The sequence below is a fragment of the Prionailurus bengalensis genome, chromosome E1 (assembly GCF_016509475.1).
Source record: "Prionailurus bengalensis isolate Pbe53 chromosome E1, Fcat_Pben_1.1_paternal_pri, whole genome shotgun sequence".
Taxonomy (NCBI): domain Eukaryota; kingdom Metazoa; phylum Chordata; class Mammalia; order Carnivora; family Felidae; genus Prionailurus; species Prionailurus bengalensis.
In genome coordinates this window covers 22,832,470-22,849,692 of record NC_057347.1, presented here as the reverse complement: position 1 = coordinate 22,849,692, position 17,223 = coordinate 22,832,470, and the positions used below count along the sequence as shown (strand labels likewise).

At 38.3% G+C, this 17,223-nt stretch overlaps 1 protein-coding gene across 5 annotated transcripts in view; it reads right to left on the bottom strand.

Moving 5' to 3' along the window:
* AP2B1 (adaptor related protein complex 2 subunit beta 1) overlaps window positions 1-17,223 on the bottom strand; it is a 127,807-nt gene that overhangs the window by 94,767 nt on the left and 15,817 nt on the right. For all 5 annotated transcript variants that reach the window (XM_043583723.1, XM_043583726.1, XM_043583727.1 and 2 more), the window contains 2 exons: window positions 13,937-14,072; window positions 11,828-12,073 (listed from right to left, as the gene is read on the bottom strand). In XM_043583723.1, coding sequence (XP_043439658.1) covers window positions 11,828-12,073; window positions 13,937-14,072 — 382 coding nt within the window. The remainder of the gene's footprint in view (window positions 1-11,827; window positions 12,074-13,936; window positions 14,073-17,223) is intronic.

Sequence of the window (17,223 nt, the reverse complement as noted above, 5' to 3'; positions counted from 1 at the left end):
TCCTCTAAAACTTCTCCAAGTTCCTCTGTTCTGTCTTTCCACTCTCAACTCCTAATCTTCACAGGCTGTTATGATTTCAGAAACATACTACGGTGGGCCTGTAGGGACTGAGTAGTAGTCTTCTGGTCGTTAAGCCACATTTCTCCCACTCTAAAGGAAACTTAAGCTAGTCACACCAACTCTAAAGTAGACAGAGAAAAAAGACTGACTTCAGCACAGCAGCTGGGTGGTTACAGTAACAGGACAATTCAGTTGTTGATGTTTATACTCTGCTTGTTTGGAATTTTGTACTATTTACACAGCACATATATTGTCTATTTGTAAAAATAAACTTTAAAAATAACAGATTAGAATTTAAGATCTACTTCCTCTTTCCAGAAAGACTTCTCCAAACAGTAATTCAACATAATAAAGAAAAAAAATCTAACCCTTGGAGTAACTGCCTTAATATACCCATGTATTAAAACAAAGGTTAGGGGGCACCTGGGTGGCTCAGTCGGTTAAGCGTCCGACTTCGGCTCAGGTCATGATCTTGCAGTCTGTGAGTTCGAGCCCCATGTCGGGCTCTGTGCTGATTGATCAGAGCCTGGAGCCTGTTTCAGATTCTGTGTCTCCCTCTCTCTCTGACCCTCCCCCGTTCATGCTCTGTCTCAAAAATAAATAAACATTAAAACAAAACAAGACAAAACAAAAAAAACCCCAAAGGTTAGGTCTCTTTCACTTGAACTATCACTTTGAATTTGAACTAAGACTAACATGCATAATATTTCTCCCCTGGAAAACTGGCACTTCTCTTAGGAAACACTGCCAGGAAGAGAACAGCCTTTTAACTATAATCTTAAAAAAAACTACAGTTCCCAAAAAAGAAAGGAGTTTCTTTTTTTTTCCTTTGTATTTTTTTAAGATTTTATTTTTAAGTAATCTCTACACCCAACATGGGGCTTGAACTCACAACCATGAGATCAAGAGTTGCATGCTCCGCCAACTGAACCAGCGAGACAACCTAGAAAGGAATTTCTAAAGAAGCTTTGCTTTAAAAATATAATTATAAATAGGGTTCCTTAAATGAGTTTTCTCAGTACATTAGTGGATTTATAAAAAGTTGGCATATAGGTTACAAAGGAACACATACATAGTGTAAAAAAATTTTTTTATTCATCTTGCTTCCCAATTATGGTGTTTCTTGGGATGACTGCAACTAAACACTTCTCCCTACCCCACCCCCTAATGTAATGTGTATACTTTATAGATACAGATATTAAACACAAACATCCATATACACATTTATATACAAAACATATAGATACATATAAAATCACACTCCATACTAGACACATCTTTCTCTGCCTTAACTACAGACTTCTCTTCAGTGTGACAGTTCCTTATGGACCCTTGGAACCAGCGGAGCTTTTTTTAAGGTAAGCAAATTGTGTTTTAACTTACTTTATACCATACCTAATAGAGAAGGCTGCGCAAAGAGAAAAAAAGACAGTAACTACTGAAATGTTTTGAGCACTTACTATGTGCCATTAATCCTCACAGCAACTCTGAGGTAGTAGCTATCAAAATCCACCTATTACAGATAAGGAAACAGGCTTTAAAAATGAATTTATAAATCAATTTGGAGAAGTTAGTGACTTGTTTAGTTGACACAGCTAGCAAGGGATAGTGCTCGAATATGAACTCAAGGTTTGTGTCTGCTTCCAGTTTCTGAGTAACAATCACTCTGCGTTCAGCATTTGCAGAATTTCCAGGAGCTGTGAACTTCAGCTGGGAGAAATGGAAAGAAACATCAGAGGTGGGGGAGGATAATATAATCAAAGCATTATGTCCAGGCAAAGGTGACATGCCTTTATACAAGGAGATTTATACAAGGAGAAAAATGTATTCTTCTACTTCATATATTTCAGAGATAATCATATCCTGACAGCACTTAAAGAGGCAGGATTTACTATCCAGCTATAAAATCTGATTTATAAGCTACCCCTATCTGATATGCATCAATTATAAGGACATAAATTTGACCTCATTTTTTTTTTTTTAAAAGGAACAAGCTAGAGCTGCAGGTAGGGTTAAAATAAAAATGATCCTGTAAAAAAAGAAATCTAGAAGGGAAATCCAGATCTCCTGTGGGACTGGAGTGTCACAGACAGAAGCTCCTTTACGAGAAATCTCTCACACATGTCCCTGTCCCTTTGAATGACTTTCATCCTGCACTTTCATTTCCATAGCCTCAGAACCCAAGAAAGACATCACTTTCCAGTACCATGACTTCTCCCTATTAACTCAAGTACTATTTAGAGGACTTCCATTTCCAGCAATGACCTTCAAGGTCACATACTCTCTATCCAGGTTTATACTTCAGTTTTCCTGTTCAATTTACAACCCTTTTGGTTGGTGCCCCTAAAGACTGAAATCAAGTGAAAGGATAATAACTGACCAAAATCTATTATGCTGAAATATACATAATCTTGCTTTCTCCTTTATAGAGTTGCTTCAACTGACATGTGAAAGCACAAGGCAACATGTATTTCTTCCAAGCATGTTTCAGTCCTGATCATCTCCTTAAGGACACAATGACTATGTGGCACCACATAAGTAAAACTTAGAGCTCATACTTTTACCCAACACACTGTCCAGAATGCCAATAGATAATATGCCAACTGTATTACATCCTAAAATGTGCCATTTTTCCCCCTTCATCTTCCCATGAATAATGAACTTGAGTCAACATGTCTGCCTGGTTGAGTCAACACAGCTCATGATGACAAGGAAGTCTGTATACATGGTAACAATTAAGATTCACAAATAAGACTCAATAGAATTCATTACTTAAAGTGGCTTAAGATATGGTCTGACAAAATGCAAATATTCTCACATCACAAGTAGGTATCTACAAGTAGACAAAAGGCACTCCTAACAATCAGGGTTAGTGGGCCCACAGACCCTGAAATTACACTAGAGCAAGCTGAAACACAAACCAAAAATGTATGACCATACCAGTTATCTCCCTATGAGAACAAAGTAACCCCCTGCCACATTAAAAGCCTTGAGATCATCCTGAAGGGAACACTGAGAAAGGAATGAGCTGTGATCTTTCAGTATTACTATGTACAACAGATCCACTTTTCAAGAAGTTGCTGATGAACTGCTTTAAAGGGATTTCCCTTTAAAGGGAAAAATTAACTTTTAAAAGTAATTCTGCAATGGTGTAGTAAGTAACACTGTAAACAGACCTAGCTTCGTTTGTGGGTAAGCTGCCCCCAGAATTACCCTAAAAACAATGTCTGCTTTTAAATAAATAACATATACAAAAGAACTAAATCTTTTAAGAATAAATGTGCAATTGAAAAATCAACCCCTTTAAACTTATTAATCTCCAGCAGCACAATGACTATACAATATGGACCATAAATGGCAGTTATATTATGGAGGGCTCTCTCTGCCAGGTTCAGGATTAAGGGCTCTGCAAGCTCTCTCTCCTTAATGTTCACAACAACCCTACGAGAAAAATTTTATTTGTCACCTCTACTATGTAGATGAGGATGGAAAGAAGTCCAGGGAGCCAAGAAATGATAGAACCAGCATACAAACCCAAGTCTGTCTGGCTCAAGAGTCTGAGTCTTAACCACTATGCTATCCAGTACTGGGGAGAGGAAAAGATACCATTTCATAATTACAAAGCACTTTTCTGTTTTTGAGACACTTTCATACAGAGTGAGTCAACTCTTTATAAAAAGAAGTGATTAAATACAATTTGGTATTTTGGATTGAATCCTAGAATAGCAAAAGGACATTTGTGTTGAAACAGGTGAAATTCAAATAAAATCTGTACTTTAGTTAATAATAACGTACCAATGCTAATTTCTTAGTTTTGACAAATGTGCCATGGTTATGTAAGGTGTTACCATTAAGTGAAAGTGACTGAAGAGTATATGAGAACTTTCTGTACTATCTTTGCAACTTTTCTGTTATTCTAAAATTATCCCCCCTAAATGAGCTTATTTAAAAAAAAAAAGGAAGAAGAAGAAGAAGAAGAAGAAGAAGAAGAAGAACAACAACAACAACAACAACAACAACAACTCAGGGGTACTTGAATGGCTCAGTTGGTTAAGGGTCCTACTCGTGATTTGGGCTCAGGTTATGATCTCACGGTTGTGAGATCAGGCTCTGCATGGAGCCTGCTTGGGTTTCTCTCTCCCTCCCTCAAAATAAAAAAACTTAAAACAATGTAAAAAGAATAAAAAAATAACCTATAAGTTAGTAACAACTGATAGAAAACTGATTTAAAAAGAAGTGAGAATCACAGAAAGATTTCCAGAGTTTATTACACAGGAAACAAAAATCATTTACTTCCTCTATAAGCAGAGACAGAACAACACTCAGATCAACCAGTGGGAGATTCAAGAGCTGGGCAATCGGCCTTATATCAAAGCAGCCTCTAATGATTCTACTTACTCCATTCCTGCAGAAATCGCTCCTCTTTTGGTACCAAATATAACATTACTCACATGGGGAACCCAGACAGACTGAACATATTACCTCCCACATTACTCTTATTAAGTGCCTACCACCTACAGGCACTCTCACATGCACCTAAAATTCTACCAGCTCCGGAACTCCTTTATGGACTTTTAGCACAAAGAACATTATGTATTTCTCATTTTACTTACGTATGAAATTGTACTTTAAAACTCTACTTATTAATATACATTTAGGGATAACAGAAATCACAGAAAATACTAAATTAAGTGAAGTCATGAAGTTTTTCTATGTGCTCTAGACTGATATTTGAAAGACAACATAACCCACAAGGGCATCATTTATATTCTGATAAAAATCCTCAAATTTACAAAGTGATCTAGAGACTTGAGTTTTTCAATACGTACCATCTCAGACTGACTGACAACAAACCACAACTTTCTAAGGCCTAAATAGAAATTATAATAATCAGAAAGTATGCAATGTTAGGTCTGTTCCTCAATAGCTACAGTTTCATTAAATATTTGCTATATATCAGGCATTATTTAAAATTTTTTGATGTTTTTTTAAATAAAACTTTAATGTTTATTTTTGAGAGAGAGAGAGAGTGCACGCACGCATGAGTAGGCAAGGGGCAGAGAGAGAGGGAGGCACAGAATCTGAAGCAGGCTCTAGGCTCTGAGCTGTCAGCACAGAGCCCGACACAAAGCTCAAACTCAGGAACCAAACTGTGAGATCCTGACCTGAACTGCAGTCCGATGCTTAACTGACTGAGCCACCTAGGTGCCCCTAGTGTTCATTTTTGGGAGAGAATGAGAGAGTGAGAGTACGAGAGTGTGCACAAGTGGGGGAGGGGCAGAGAGAGGGAGACAGAGGATCCCAAGTAGGCTTTGCACTGACAGCAGAGAGCCTAATGCGGGGCTCGAACTCACGAAACTTGAGATCAAGACCTGAGCCGATGAGCCACCCTGGTGCCCCTGGCATTATTTAAATTTTTAAATTATTCCTTCATATTCAAAATAATTGGGTAAAATAAGCATTATTACCTTTTTAAAGACAAGGAAACTGAAGCTCATTTTAAATAACTTGCTAAAGGCAACATTTTTATTAAGCAGCCACACCAGGACTCAAAACAGCAGCCACTCTGGCCCTACGTGGTTATATGCTATTTCTATTACTTCTATAATCCAAATTTTTGCAAACTTAGCAGTACTGACATTTGGGGATGAATAACTGGTTGCTCTAGGGGGCTGTCCTGTACACTGCAGGATGTCTGAAGTAGCCCTGGACTCTACCCACTCGATACTAGCAACATCCCTCCGGTTAGCTGTGACAATGAAAAGTGCCCTAGATATTGCCAAATGTACCCTGGGGAGCAAAATCGCTCCCAGTTGAGATCCACTGCCATAATACCATGCTGCTTCTACATGCTGGTGATGGTCACCAAAAAGACGTGACTGCCTTTTGACCTGTGAGCTGGCACTGGATCACTGGAGGCTTCTCATCCTATGTCGATCCTTGGAATGTGGGTTCTGTTTGTCTTTCACTTGCATGGTATATGTGAATGAACCCAGTTAAAGCCTCTTTATAAAATTTTTATAAGGCCTCTTTATAAGATAGCTTTCTAGAATAATTTCTAACTAAAAGAAGCTAACTGGTTTGTTTATTTATTTATTTAGAGAGACAGACACATTGTGAGCAGGGGAAGAGGACAGAGAAGGGGAGAGAAAGAGAGAATCCCAAGCAGGCTCCACACTGTCAACACAGAGCCTGATGTGGGGCTCGAACTCACCAAACTGTGAGATCACGACCTGAGCCAAAACTGAAAGTCAGACACTCAACTGACCAAGCCACCCAGGTGCCCCAAGATGCTAGCAGTTTTAACCAGAACCTTTGCTAAAGGCTATTCTGGGCCAAGCTGAGGCTATTCTGAGAACATACTGCTCGTGCAGAACACTCATCAAACAGAAATAGGTTTCCTACTTATTCAGTAATTTGTGCTTTGGCAGAGAGGACAGAGCAGAGGGAAGTGGGGCTTCCCAGGGCAGCTCTCAGGGTGACTGATGGAAGCAGAATGGAGAAGGTTTAGAAGACATTAAAGGGGCAAAGTCCTAAGCCAACGGGACTCAGGAGAGCCGAGTTCACAAACAAAAGAAACCATGCGATGGGGTTGTTGGGAGTCTCAGGAGTGGCAGACTCTAGCATGAACATGCTAACTGAAGTCAGAGTATCTCAAATGCCTTGGAGGAAAAAATAAAAACCATAGTAAAGGAGGGAAAATCCTAATGTACGGAAAAAAAGCTACAAAACAATCACTATCACCCAAAAGTGCATTTTTTTCTTGTAAATATACATTTGGTGGAAATTCTAAAAATTCTGACATCTGTGGGCGTGCCTGGGTGGCTCAGTCGGTTGAGCACCTGACTTCGGCTCAGGTCATGATCTCACGATTTGTGAGTTCAAGCCACATGTTGGGCTCTGTGCTGACAGCTCAAGGCTGGAGCCTGCTTCGGATTCTGTGTCTTCTTCTCTCTCTGCCCCTCCCCCACTTGTGCTCTGTCTCTCTGCGTCTCAAAAATAAAATAAAACGTAATAAAATGTAATAAAATGTAATAAAAATAAAATAAAATAAAATTAAATTAAATTAAATTAAATTAAAAAATTCTGACATCTGTGAAGAAGTCATGGGAGCTATTCTCCTGTAGCTCCAAAGTGGTTGCTCATTCTGAATACAGGTTTGCTTTCAAAATAATGAATTAATAAAATCTGCATCTGAAAATAAGTTTGGCTCTAATTCTCTCAGAAAAGACTGTACTATATGAGTTTGTACAGCTATCAACGGCACCAGGACCTTTTAAGTTAATATTGTAGCAATAACGTTAACCCTGTCTAATGTCTATTTCATAGTTACAGGAGTAGCAGCCATCATTCTCATGAGCTCCCATAAGCCAAGCACTTGAATATGTGTTTTTTTATTTAATTTTTTTTTAATGTTTATTTATTTTTGAGAGGGAGAGAGACAGAGTGTGAGCAGGGGAGGGGCAAAGAGAGAGGGAGACAGAATCTGAAGTAGGCTCCAGGCTCTGAGCTGTCTGCACAGAGCCTGACGCGGGGCTCAAACTCATGAACCGTGAGATCATGACCTGAGCTGAAGTTGGACGCTTAAGCAACTGAGCCACCCAGGTGCCCCTTGAATACGCACTTTTTATACCACAGCTCAATAAATACTCCGAACACCTTTCTACAATGGCGCCCCTCATTCAACAGAAGAAGAAACTCAGTGACGTTGAGCTAGAATTTAAGAGAATTTTTTTACTTCAAAGTCTGTCTTTTCTCTTTCAAATAGTATTTCACTGAAAGTCTGCTTTAACTGTTATAAATGGGATAACTATAGGAAAAGGAAGTGCGTGTGATCCCCCCCAGAAAGACAAGAAATGAAAACAAATCTATTACTTGCAGCAAGGTACCCTACTCCCAGGAATGAGCTTGCAAATCAACATAACCCCAAAAGTATTCAGATCTTGATCAACACTTTACTCTCCGATTTCAAAGTCATTTCTGCAGGTGCTTTCACCTTTAGGATGCCCTTCTGAAGTGAGCTATAAGAAAATTACTAAAGCAGAACCCCCTGGAAACGTTGTTTTTTTTTTTTTGCAAGAGATTCTAGTATTTCCTGGTGCAGTGCTGCCACCGTGTGGAACAACTTCTGAAACAATGCAACAAAATACCCTCCAGAGCAGAAGAGGACTCAAGCATCAGAGTAAGGAGCTTGAGAGGATTTCCACAGTAAAACAGGTCTCAGATAATTAAAGGCCTTCATATATTCAAAATTTTAACCATTTTGAAACAATAAAACAGTTCTAAATGTGTACGTGTGAATACACACATTTAAATTCTATTGTAGACATACCTCTATGAAGACAGTTACCAATAACGGGTATTGGGACTCAGAACTAGGTTAGAATCCTGGCTATATTAGCACTAGCTGTAGGACTCTGGGATAATTTCCTGAGTGTACACTTCTTGATCTCAACATGGAATAACCTCTACTGCATTGGGAAGATAAGAGAACGAAGCAATAAATCGTAAGTAAAAGCATGTATCTGGCATAGAATGCATTTAAGTTTAAATTTCCCTTTTCCTAAGAACGTATGGTCATCAGAATCCTTTAGAATCTCTCAGATGTTTGAGCTATTAAACCTTACATTCATGTACTCACCTGTTTCCTATCAACAGTATTTGACCCAGCTGATAAAAAAGGAAAATCAGTGGTCTAAATGCCGGTTGTAATACTTTTTGGCAAAAAGCAGGACATCGATTCAGATGAAAAGTATGGGTTCGAGATCAAAGGTAGGCATGTGTGTCTGTTGGCTATCTTAACACAAACTTTTCAGTTCTTCACTAAAACAAGCATGAAGAGCTCAAAAAATGACTTGAATAAGAGTATGTAAAACAAGACCAGAACAAGAGTAAGGCAAGGAAGGCACAAGCTTAAGGAGACACTCCACTTTCAGGCTTCTGCAGGTATGGAGCTGGCACCTGAATGTGAGTACCATTTTAAATTTTGCACCCTGTGAGCCTTGCTAGCACTCCATTGAACAATATCAAGGGAACAGTTCTGCTACTGAGAAATGTGACGAGAATCAAAAAGATTTTCTATTTAGAGAGCGATAGGTCCAATGATAATTAATGCTGACACCTGCTCTAGGAAAATCGACAATAAAGACACAGTAAACAAAAGTGGCTCCTGAAAGTTTCTCAAAATCTACCAGGTGACCTTAAATTTTCTCTAAAAGTTTCCTCAAAGGTAACTTGTGAAAATCCCCTGAAATCACCTCCTGATAAACTGTAGTAAAAACAGATTAGGAAATTTTATTAAGAGTATTATAGTTTAATATAATGTTATATTAAATTCAAACAGAGGCCCACTGATGTGTTGCCTGTTTATATTACTTATATAGGTAGGTATGGCATGGGGGAAAACAGGTAAAACAAGCCTAGCACATGCTGATAATTACCGAATCTGATGATGGTAAATGGATTCATTTCACTTATCTCATTTTCATTTAGTCACTTTAATTTTGAATATGTTTGAAAATTCCCATAATATAAAGTATAAATAAATAAATAAATGGCATACATGTTACTTGAGAGTAGGATCTGGCCAAAACCAGCCCTTCCTTCATAATGAAAACTTAAAATAAGTTAAATTAGGCTTGTTCCAGAATCATTCCACCCTCTCAACTGATCTGGATAAAGTTTTAAGTTCTAAGTGCTTGGGTACAAAAAAAAGAAAAGAGCAGAAAAAAGAAAAAGCAAACCTTTACTAAACCATCAGTTACTCCCTATCCCTAATCATCTAATTTTGTAGGTTCTACTTTGAAGAATTTACATTAGTGTAAAAATGCCTTTTTCTCCCCAAAATGGAATTGCCTAAATAAGTTAGAATTCATTTTCACCTCACTCCACTCCACATTCCTAGTCCCACTATTTAACAAGTTTCCATGAGTGCACAATACCATATTCATCTGGATGCCTGAAATTAGGAGCATGGAAGCCAAATACTTTTCATCTTCTCATTTGTCCTCAGGTAGAAAATTTCCAGTACAGCTGTTCAGAGTAACAGTGACTCAGAAACAACATTAAAATACAACTTAGGACCAACTACACAGTCTATAACATAGATACTAATGCCTTGTAAATTTCTTTCTTCCTTTTTTTTTTTTTTTTTTAAACTTATTTGAGAGAGAGACAGCACACATGCAGGACAGGGGCAGAGAGAATCCCAAGCAGGCTCTGAACTGTCAGCACAGGGCCTAACATGGGGCTCAAACCCACGAATCGTGATATCACATGACCTGAGCCAAAATCAAGAGCTGGACGCTCAACCAACTGAGGCACCCAGACGCCCCTATAAATTTCTTCCTGTATGGAATAAAAAAAAGCGGGGGAGAAGTCACATGATCTTACTTGAGGTGGAAAAAAGGAAAGGCTGAATCTTCTTACTGATGGTGACATCCTATCAGAAGTCATAGTTTAAGCACATCCATATCTCCACCCACTTCTGTACCTAGAAGGTGGCTAAAAAGATTCCTGATGATAGTAAGTACCATAGTACCTTAAAAAAAAAGTGGGGCTTGCTTCATCCTTTGACCTTGATACTAAACTTGAAGGAGAATAAACAGAAGCCAAGGCTATTCAAAGAATAAGATGAACCAAATGAAATATCAAAGCAGAGATCTGAGTGGGTAATTTGCAAGTGAGAGGCAATGTCTATTTCAAGGCAAATTCCAGAAAGTTCAACAACAAGAAAAGTATTCAAAGGTTACTCATTTGATTAACTCACAATTATTCACCTCTAAGTAAATATTGTATTAGGCAAAAAGGGGAGAAAAGGTGGCCATATTCCTTCATCTTCTCAGCAATGATACTTTGACCAATCATTGAATTCAAATGAGCTCCAGTTACCAGCAGAGTCAACATACCACTTGGGACTTTCTCCCCTTCATTATATGGACAAAGTTATAAATGTTAATATGAGAAATAAAAGTACTCCAAACTTTAAGGTGTTAAGTTGTTTTCCAGCTCCTAAATGTTTAAAGTTTTTTTTTTTTTTTTTGGTTAAGTTTATTTATTTATTTATTTATTTATTGAGAGAGAGAGAGAGAGAGAGAGAGAGAGAGAGAGAACACGAGAACGCATGCACAAACAAGCATAAGCATGGGAGCGGCAGATAGAGAGGGAGAGAAAGAATCCCAAGCAGGCTCTGCACCATCAGCACAGAGTCTGATGTGGGGCTCGAGCTCACCAACCTGTGAGATCATGACCTGAGCTGAAACCAAGAGTCTGACGCTCAACCGACTGAGCCACCCAGGCACTCCTAGCTACCAAATGTTTAAAACGTTAGTTGTCAAAAGAGAATCTTGTCCTAGAATTTTCCTGTAGAAGAATGCATAAAAATCACTAAGCAATAAATATAACTTTGTTTCTATTGCCACACTGCTAGAAAAGACCACAAACATCTGAAGAAATCATCTTTAAAAAACTGCTATCAATTTAAGGTAAAATCCTCTTAAAAAAATGATGAAAGAACCGGTTGCTGAGCAAATACAGGGATAGGTATGATGCAAAGGTTTGCTTTAAGACCCTAGTATTTTAGTAGTTGGTTTTCACCTCAGAAACACCTACAGTATGAGACAGATAATCTGAGGGACACACAGAATTCATACTTCCCACAGCTAACCTAGGTTTTAATGTCCCAAACATAAGATTTGTTTTAAACATTCTTTTTTAAAAGGGACCCATTTTAAGCACTATTCTCTTTATAAAAGCAGAAGTTTGTTACCATTGGATTTGAATCTGCTATGAGATCCCGCAGAGAATCCAGAAATCCCTGATCCTCTACCATTTGGGCATTGATATCATGGAGTTTTGCCACACAGACTGCTGCTGTTTTCCGAACATAGGGATCTTCATCCTTCAAACACTTTCGGAGGGGCTCACACAGATATTCTGTAATCTTGTCCACCCGGATGCACCCCATGGTCCTGACTGCCAAGGCCCGAATGAGAGGATTAGGATCTTCACAGTCCTTTAAAAAAAAAAAAAAAATCATTGACAACTGTAGGTGTACATGGTAACTAAAAGTAAATAGTCTAGTTTATACAAACCACAAAAAAATATTTCCTTAATGTAAGCTTCCAGTTACATTCTATATCAGAACAAAAATCATCCCATGCTATTGTTTCCTAAGTACAAATCTTAGTTGCCTATTTAAGAGTTTAGCTTAGAAAATCATTAATTGTTTCATAAACACAGTGAAGAAATGCCCAGAAGGGCAGCACCTTAGTGAGCTGGTAATACCATCCCCATGGCTATTAGTGGACCTCCCTTAACAACAGAAAAAAATGAGGAATTGAAAAGATGTGTTCCACTCCAGAGCCAGTCTGCAAATATCAAGTAGAGAGAAAAGAGGTTGGGACTTTCTGGGGCCTACAGCCAAGAAAGCAAAGGAGAGAGAAACTGGTTTGGGCCTGCCCCAAGTTCCTGGAGTTAAGCAGCAGAGAGAGCCCTCCAAGATCCCAATTAACATACATTCTCCTTTTTTTTTTTCCCCCCCAAATGAGGGATTTATTTACTTATTTATTTTTAAGTGAACTCTACACCCAACATGGGGCTCGAACTCATGGACCCAAGTTCAAGAGTTGCATATTCTACCAACTGAGCCAGCCAGGCACTCCTACATTCTCCTTTATTAGCAAATGCTTCCAAATACAGTACAAATAGAATACTCCTTAAATTGCACTATGCTAAAAATTTTCTTTAAACATTCTAAACCTTGTATACACCAAAGTACAAAACAAGTAAACTAAATTATCTTTCCAATGATGTAGTCCACCTATGAACCACCAGACAGAAAGAATGTTATGTTCTCTGATTTTGTACAATGTAGCTAAACACAGGTAAAGAACAAAAATTCCATAAGAAAGAAAGCATATAGTTTATTTTTCAGAGCAGTTTAATAAAAGCTAATTTTAGAAATACTGTCTTTTTTTTAATGCAGACTAAATTCCCAACAAAGGGGAAAAAACAGCAAAAAACCATATATATATATAAAATATTAAAATATGTATTTTTTAATAGGTACAGCCTCATTATGTCCATCAAATCTAATGATAGGAAAACTATGACTGCATGTTCAATAATAAGAAATTTCTTAATGGTCAATTTTTTGAGATGTGAAAATTGTAGTTATGTTTAAAAAAGAGATCTTATTCTGACAAATGTAAGGATGAAATTATTTTTCATCTTTATCATGTTTGGGATTTACGTTAAAATTATCTAGTAGGAGAATGAGGAGGAGTCAGGAAAGCATGTATGGGAGAATAAATAAAACATGACTGGTCATGGGTTATTAACTACTGCAACTACAAGATGGGTAGGAATTTATAATACGATTTCCTCTACTTCATTATGTTTGAAAGTTTCCATAATAAAAAAATTAATCCAGTGTTAAGACCTATTAAGTAAGACAAAACAGAGGTAGTAGCTCCTGTGGTTTCTACTACTTCTAACACATAAGCATAATTTTTACAAAGGGAAACTAGATAAAGCCCAGGTTACTGAAACTGCAATGATATACCTAAGCTTTGTCAGCCTGGGTAGGTAAAACATTAAGGCTTCTTCACCTGCTTTTCTTCTTCCATCTGGCAAGGACACCAAGACCAGCTAACTGAAAGCTCTCCATATGGTCTGAATTGGATGACAAATGCTGGCATAAAGAAGGCTTAAAAACATGAACATTCCTAGTCAGTGCCAGTACTTCTCCAGAGGCCCTCTTTTGGAACAGAGGTTGCTTATTTGCAATGCAGACGTTAACTATATCAAGAAACACTTCTGAAAAGGTTACTTGAGACAGAAGAGACTGGTCTTGAGTCCCTGGGGGAAATGTTACCTTCACAAAGCTGTTGACAGCCATGATGGCCATGTCTGGCTGACTCTTGGCGTAGTTCATCAAATAAAGGTACACGAGCTTCTTTAATTCCAGATTGTCGGTTTGCATACAGTTCACTACATCTGGAAAGAGAGAGCTGGGAGGAGAAAAGAGAAAAGAAAAATGAAAAGATGTTGGTGTCAAGCCAATGGATAGAACCTGAAGAAATGGCCTTATTTTACAAAGTGATCTAATGCAAGGACAAATGTCCCCACGGTAATAATAATTATCTCACTGAGATGAATTTCTAATGTTTTTTTTTTGTTTTTTGTTTTTTTTTTTTTGGACAGAGAGAGACAGAGCATGAACGGGGGAGGGGCAGAGAGAGAGGGAGACACAGAATCGGAAACAGGCTCCAGGCTCCGAGCCATCAGCCCAGAGCCTGACGCGGGGCTCGAACTCACGGACCGCGAGATCGTGACCTGGCTGAAGTCGGATGCTTAACCGACTGCGCCACCCAGGCGCCCCTCACTGAGATGAATTTCTAAAGAAACTGTAACCCTGGGTCTCAAGAAAGTCTCTAAAAATAGAGTTTTTAAGAAACTTTTCATTACAAAAATTCCTAACAAATAGAAACAGCAGTATAATGAACCCAATATATCCATCACCCAGCTATAAACAAGTATTAATACATGTCCTCGATCCATTCTCCTTCCCTCCCTGTCCCTATCCCATCTAGTTGCTCTGGATTATTTTTAACCAAATCCTAGACATCATATAATTTCACATATAATATTTTAGGACATATCTTTTAGAAATGTTGCTTTTAATTTTTTTTTTTTTTAACGTTTACTCCCTTTTTGAGAGACAGAGTGTGAGCAGGGCAGGGGGCAGAGAGAGGGAGACACAGAATCCGAAGCAGGCTCCAGGCTCTGAGCTGTCAGCACAGAGCCCGACATGGGGCTTGAACTCACAAACTGTGAGATCATGACCTGAGCCGAAGTCAGACACTTAACCAACTGAGCCACCCAGGCACCCCTGGAATGTTGCTTTTAAAAAAACAGTCTTTGGGGCGCCTGGGTGGCGCAGTTGGTTAAGCGTCCAACTTCAGCCAGGTCACGATCTCGCGGTCCGTGAGTTCGAGCCCCGCGTCAGGCTCTGGGCTGATGGCTCAGAGCCTGGAGCCTGTTTCCGATTCTGTGTCTCCCTCTCTCTCTGCCCCTCCCGCGTTCATGCTCTGTCTCTCTCTGTCCCAAAAATAAATAAACGTTGAAAAAAAAAAAAAATTAAAAAAAAAAAAAAACAGTCTTTATCACATATACAAATTAACAGTAATTCTACATATCAATTCATTGTAGGTTCAATGCACTATGCTTGCTATACTTTTTAAATGTTCATATTCTTCTATCCTTGGCCAGTGAGAACTTACTCAGTTCGCTTCTGAGTCCCTGGGATGTGACCCTGTATTTTCACCAGTTTCCTTGCTTTCTGGTAGGACATGATGTTCCATCCAGGATCACTTGGTTCATTTCTAATCTTACAATTAAAATCAGTCATTTTTCTAAGACGTCCAGATTCCCTTCTAGTGGAATTTATTTATTTATTTATTTTCTTTAGTTTATTTGAGAGAAAGAGCAAGCGAGCACGTGCAAGTGGGGAAGGGGCACAGAGAGAGGGAGAGAGAGAATCCCAAGCGGGCTCCATGTTGTCAGTGCAGAGCCCGACAAGAGGCTCGATCCCACGAACTGTTGAGATCATGACCTTAACCCCAAATCAAGAATCATACACTTAACCAACTGAGCGACTCAGGTGCCCCTATTTCTTTATTCTTTTTTTTTTTTTTTTCAACGTTTATTTATTTTTGGGACAGAGAGAGACAGAGCATGAACGGGGGAGGGGCAGAGAGAGAGGGAGACACAGAATCGGAAACAGGCTCCAGGCTCTGAGCCATCAGCCCAGAGCCTGACGCGGGGCTCGAACTCACGGACCGCGAGACCGCGACCTGGCTGAAGTCAGATGCTTAACCGACTGCGCCACCCAGGCGCCCCTAAGCTGTATTTTTAAAATATAGGTGAACTATAATTTTATGAGATTAGCAATTAAACTTCCCCTTAAAGCTTTATCAAAGTACTGTAAAACTTCTAAATACTTCTGAACATCTTACTACAAGTACACAGAAAGCAAATGTCAGTATATTTCTACAAAAAGGAGAATGGCTGAAATAACTGGTCACATGGTACAGCTCCTGGACATACACACACAATAAGCAGAGATAGTTATTTACAGAAAGGAAGATGGACAGCAAAGTCAAAGAATCCACCTTATCTCCAACGAACCAATGACTTCTGCTCTGAAAGGCAAACTGTTTAATCAATATACATACCTAGTTTCAAGCACATGTAGATACTCAACAAACACTAATTAACATTCCCCCAAAATGAATGTTCTTTCCATTTCTTAGAATAACTCATGGGCAAAACAACTAAAAACTGACAAACAAATGTGACACATTAACCAACAGTAAATTTAAGATCCTGAGTAATTTAATTCCAACAACCTGCCCAAGATCAAAAAGATCTTGGTCAAGAACAAAGTTCTAGAGGTAAAAACTGTTAAGTATCAACCTATAAAGCTAGAAAGTTGATTTTTCCAATATGGTAGCCACTAGTCACATGTAGCTACTCACTGGCAGTGTGGCTAGTCTGAACTATGATGTGAGATATATATATATATATATACACACACACACGAGATATATATATACGAGATATATATATACGAGATATATATGTATATATATACACACACACATATACACATACATATATATTTATGTATATATAAAATACACATTGGATCTTGAAGACTTAGTATGAAAAATATAATGTAAATTACCTCAATAATTTTTATTATTTTAAAATTTCATATTGGAATGATACTCGATATACTGTTAAATAAATTATTAGAATTTCATCTATGTTTTATTTTAACTTGGCTATCAGAAAATTTTAAATCATATATGGGGCTCACATTGTATTTCTTTCTCACAGCACTGAACTTGAAGTTACTTGGAGGGGAGACTGAAATATGATAACCTGTGAATAGCTCAGCTCTATTTATTCTGCCTCTTTGAGCTATCTAGGCACGGCACAAATCCCATCTCCTCCGAGAAGTGTTCTTCAACTATTCCTATTTACATGTATCTCTCTTTTGTAGAATTCTTATTGCCTTTAATGTATACTCTAGTTCCTAATAATAAAATTGTATTTTATTACTCCCTAAGTTTTCAGATTTTGGATCTCTTCAAC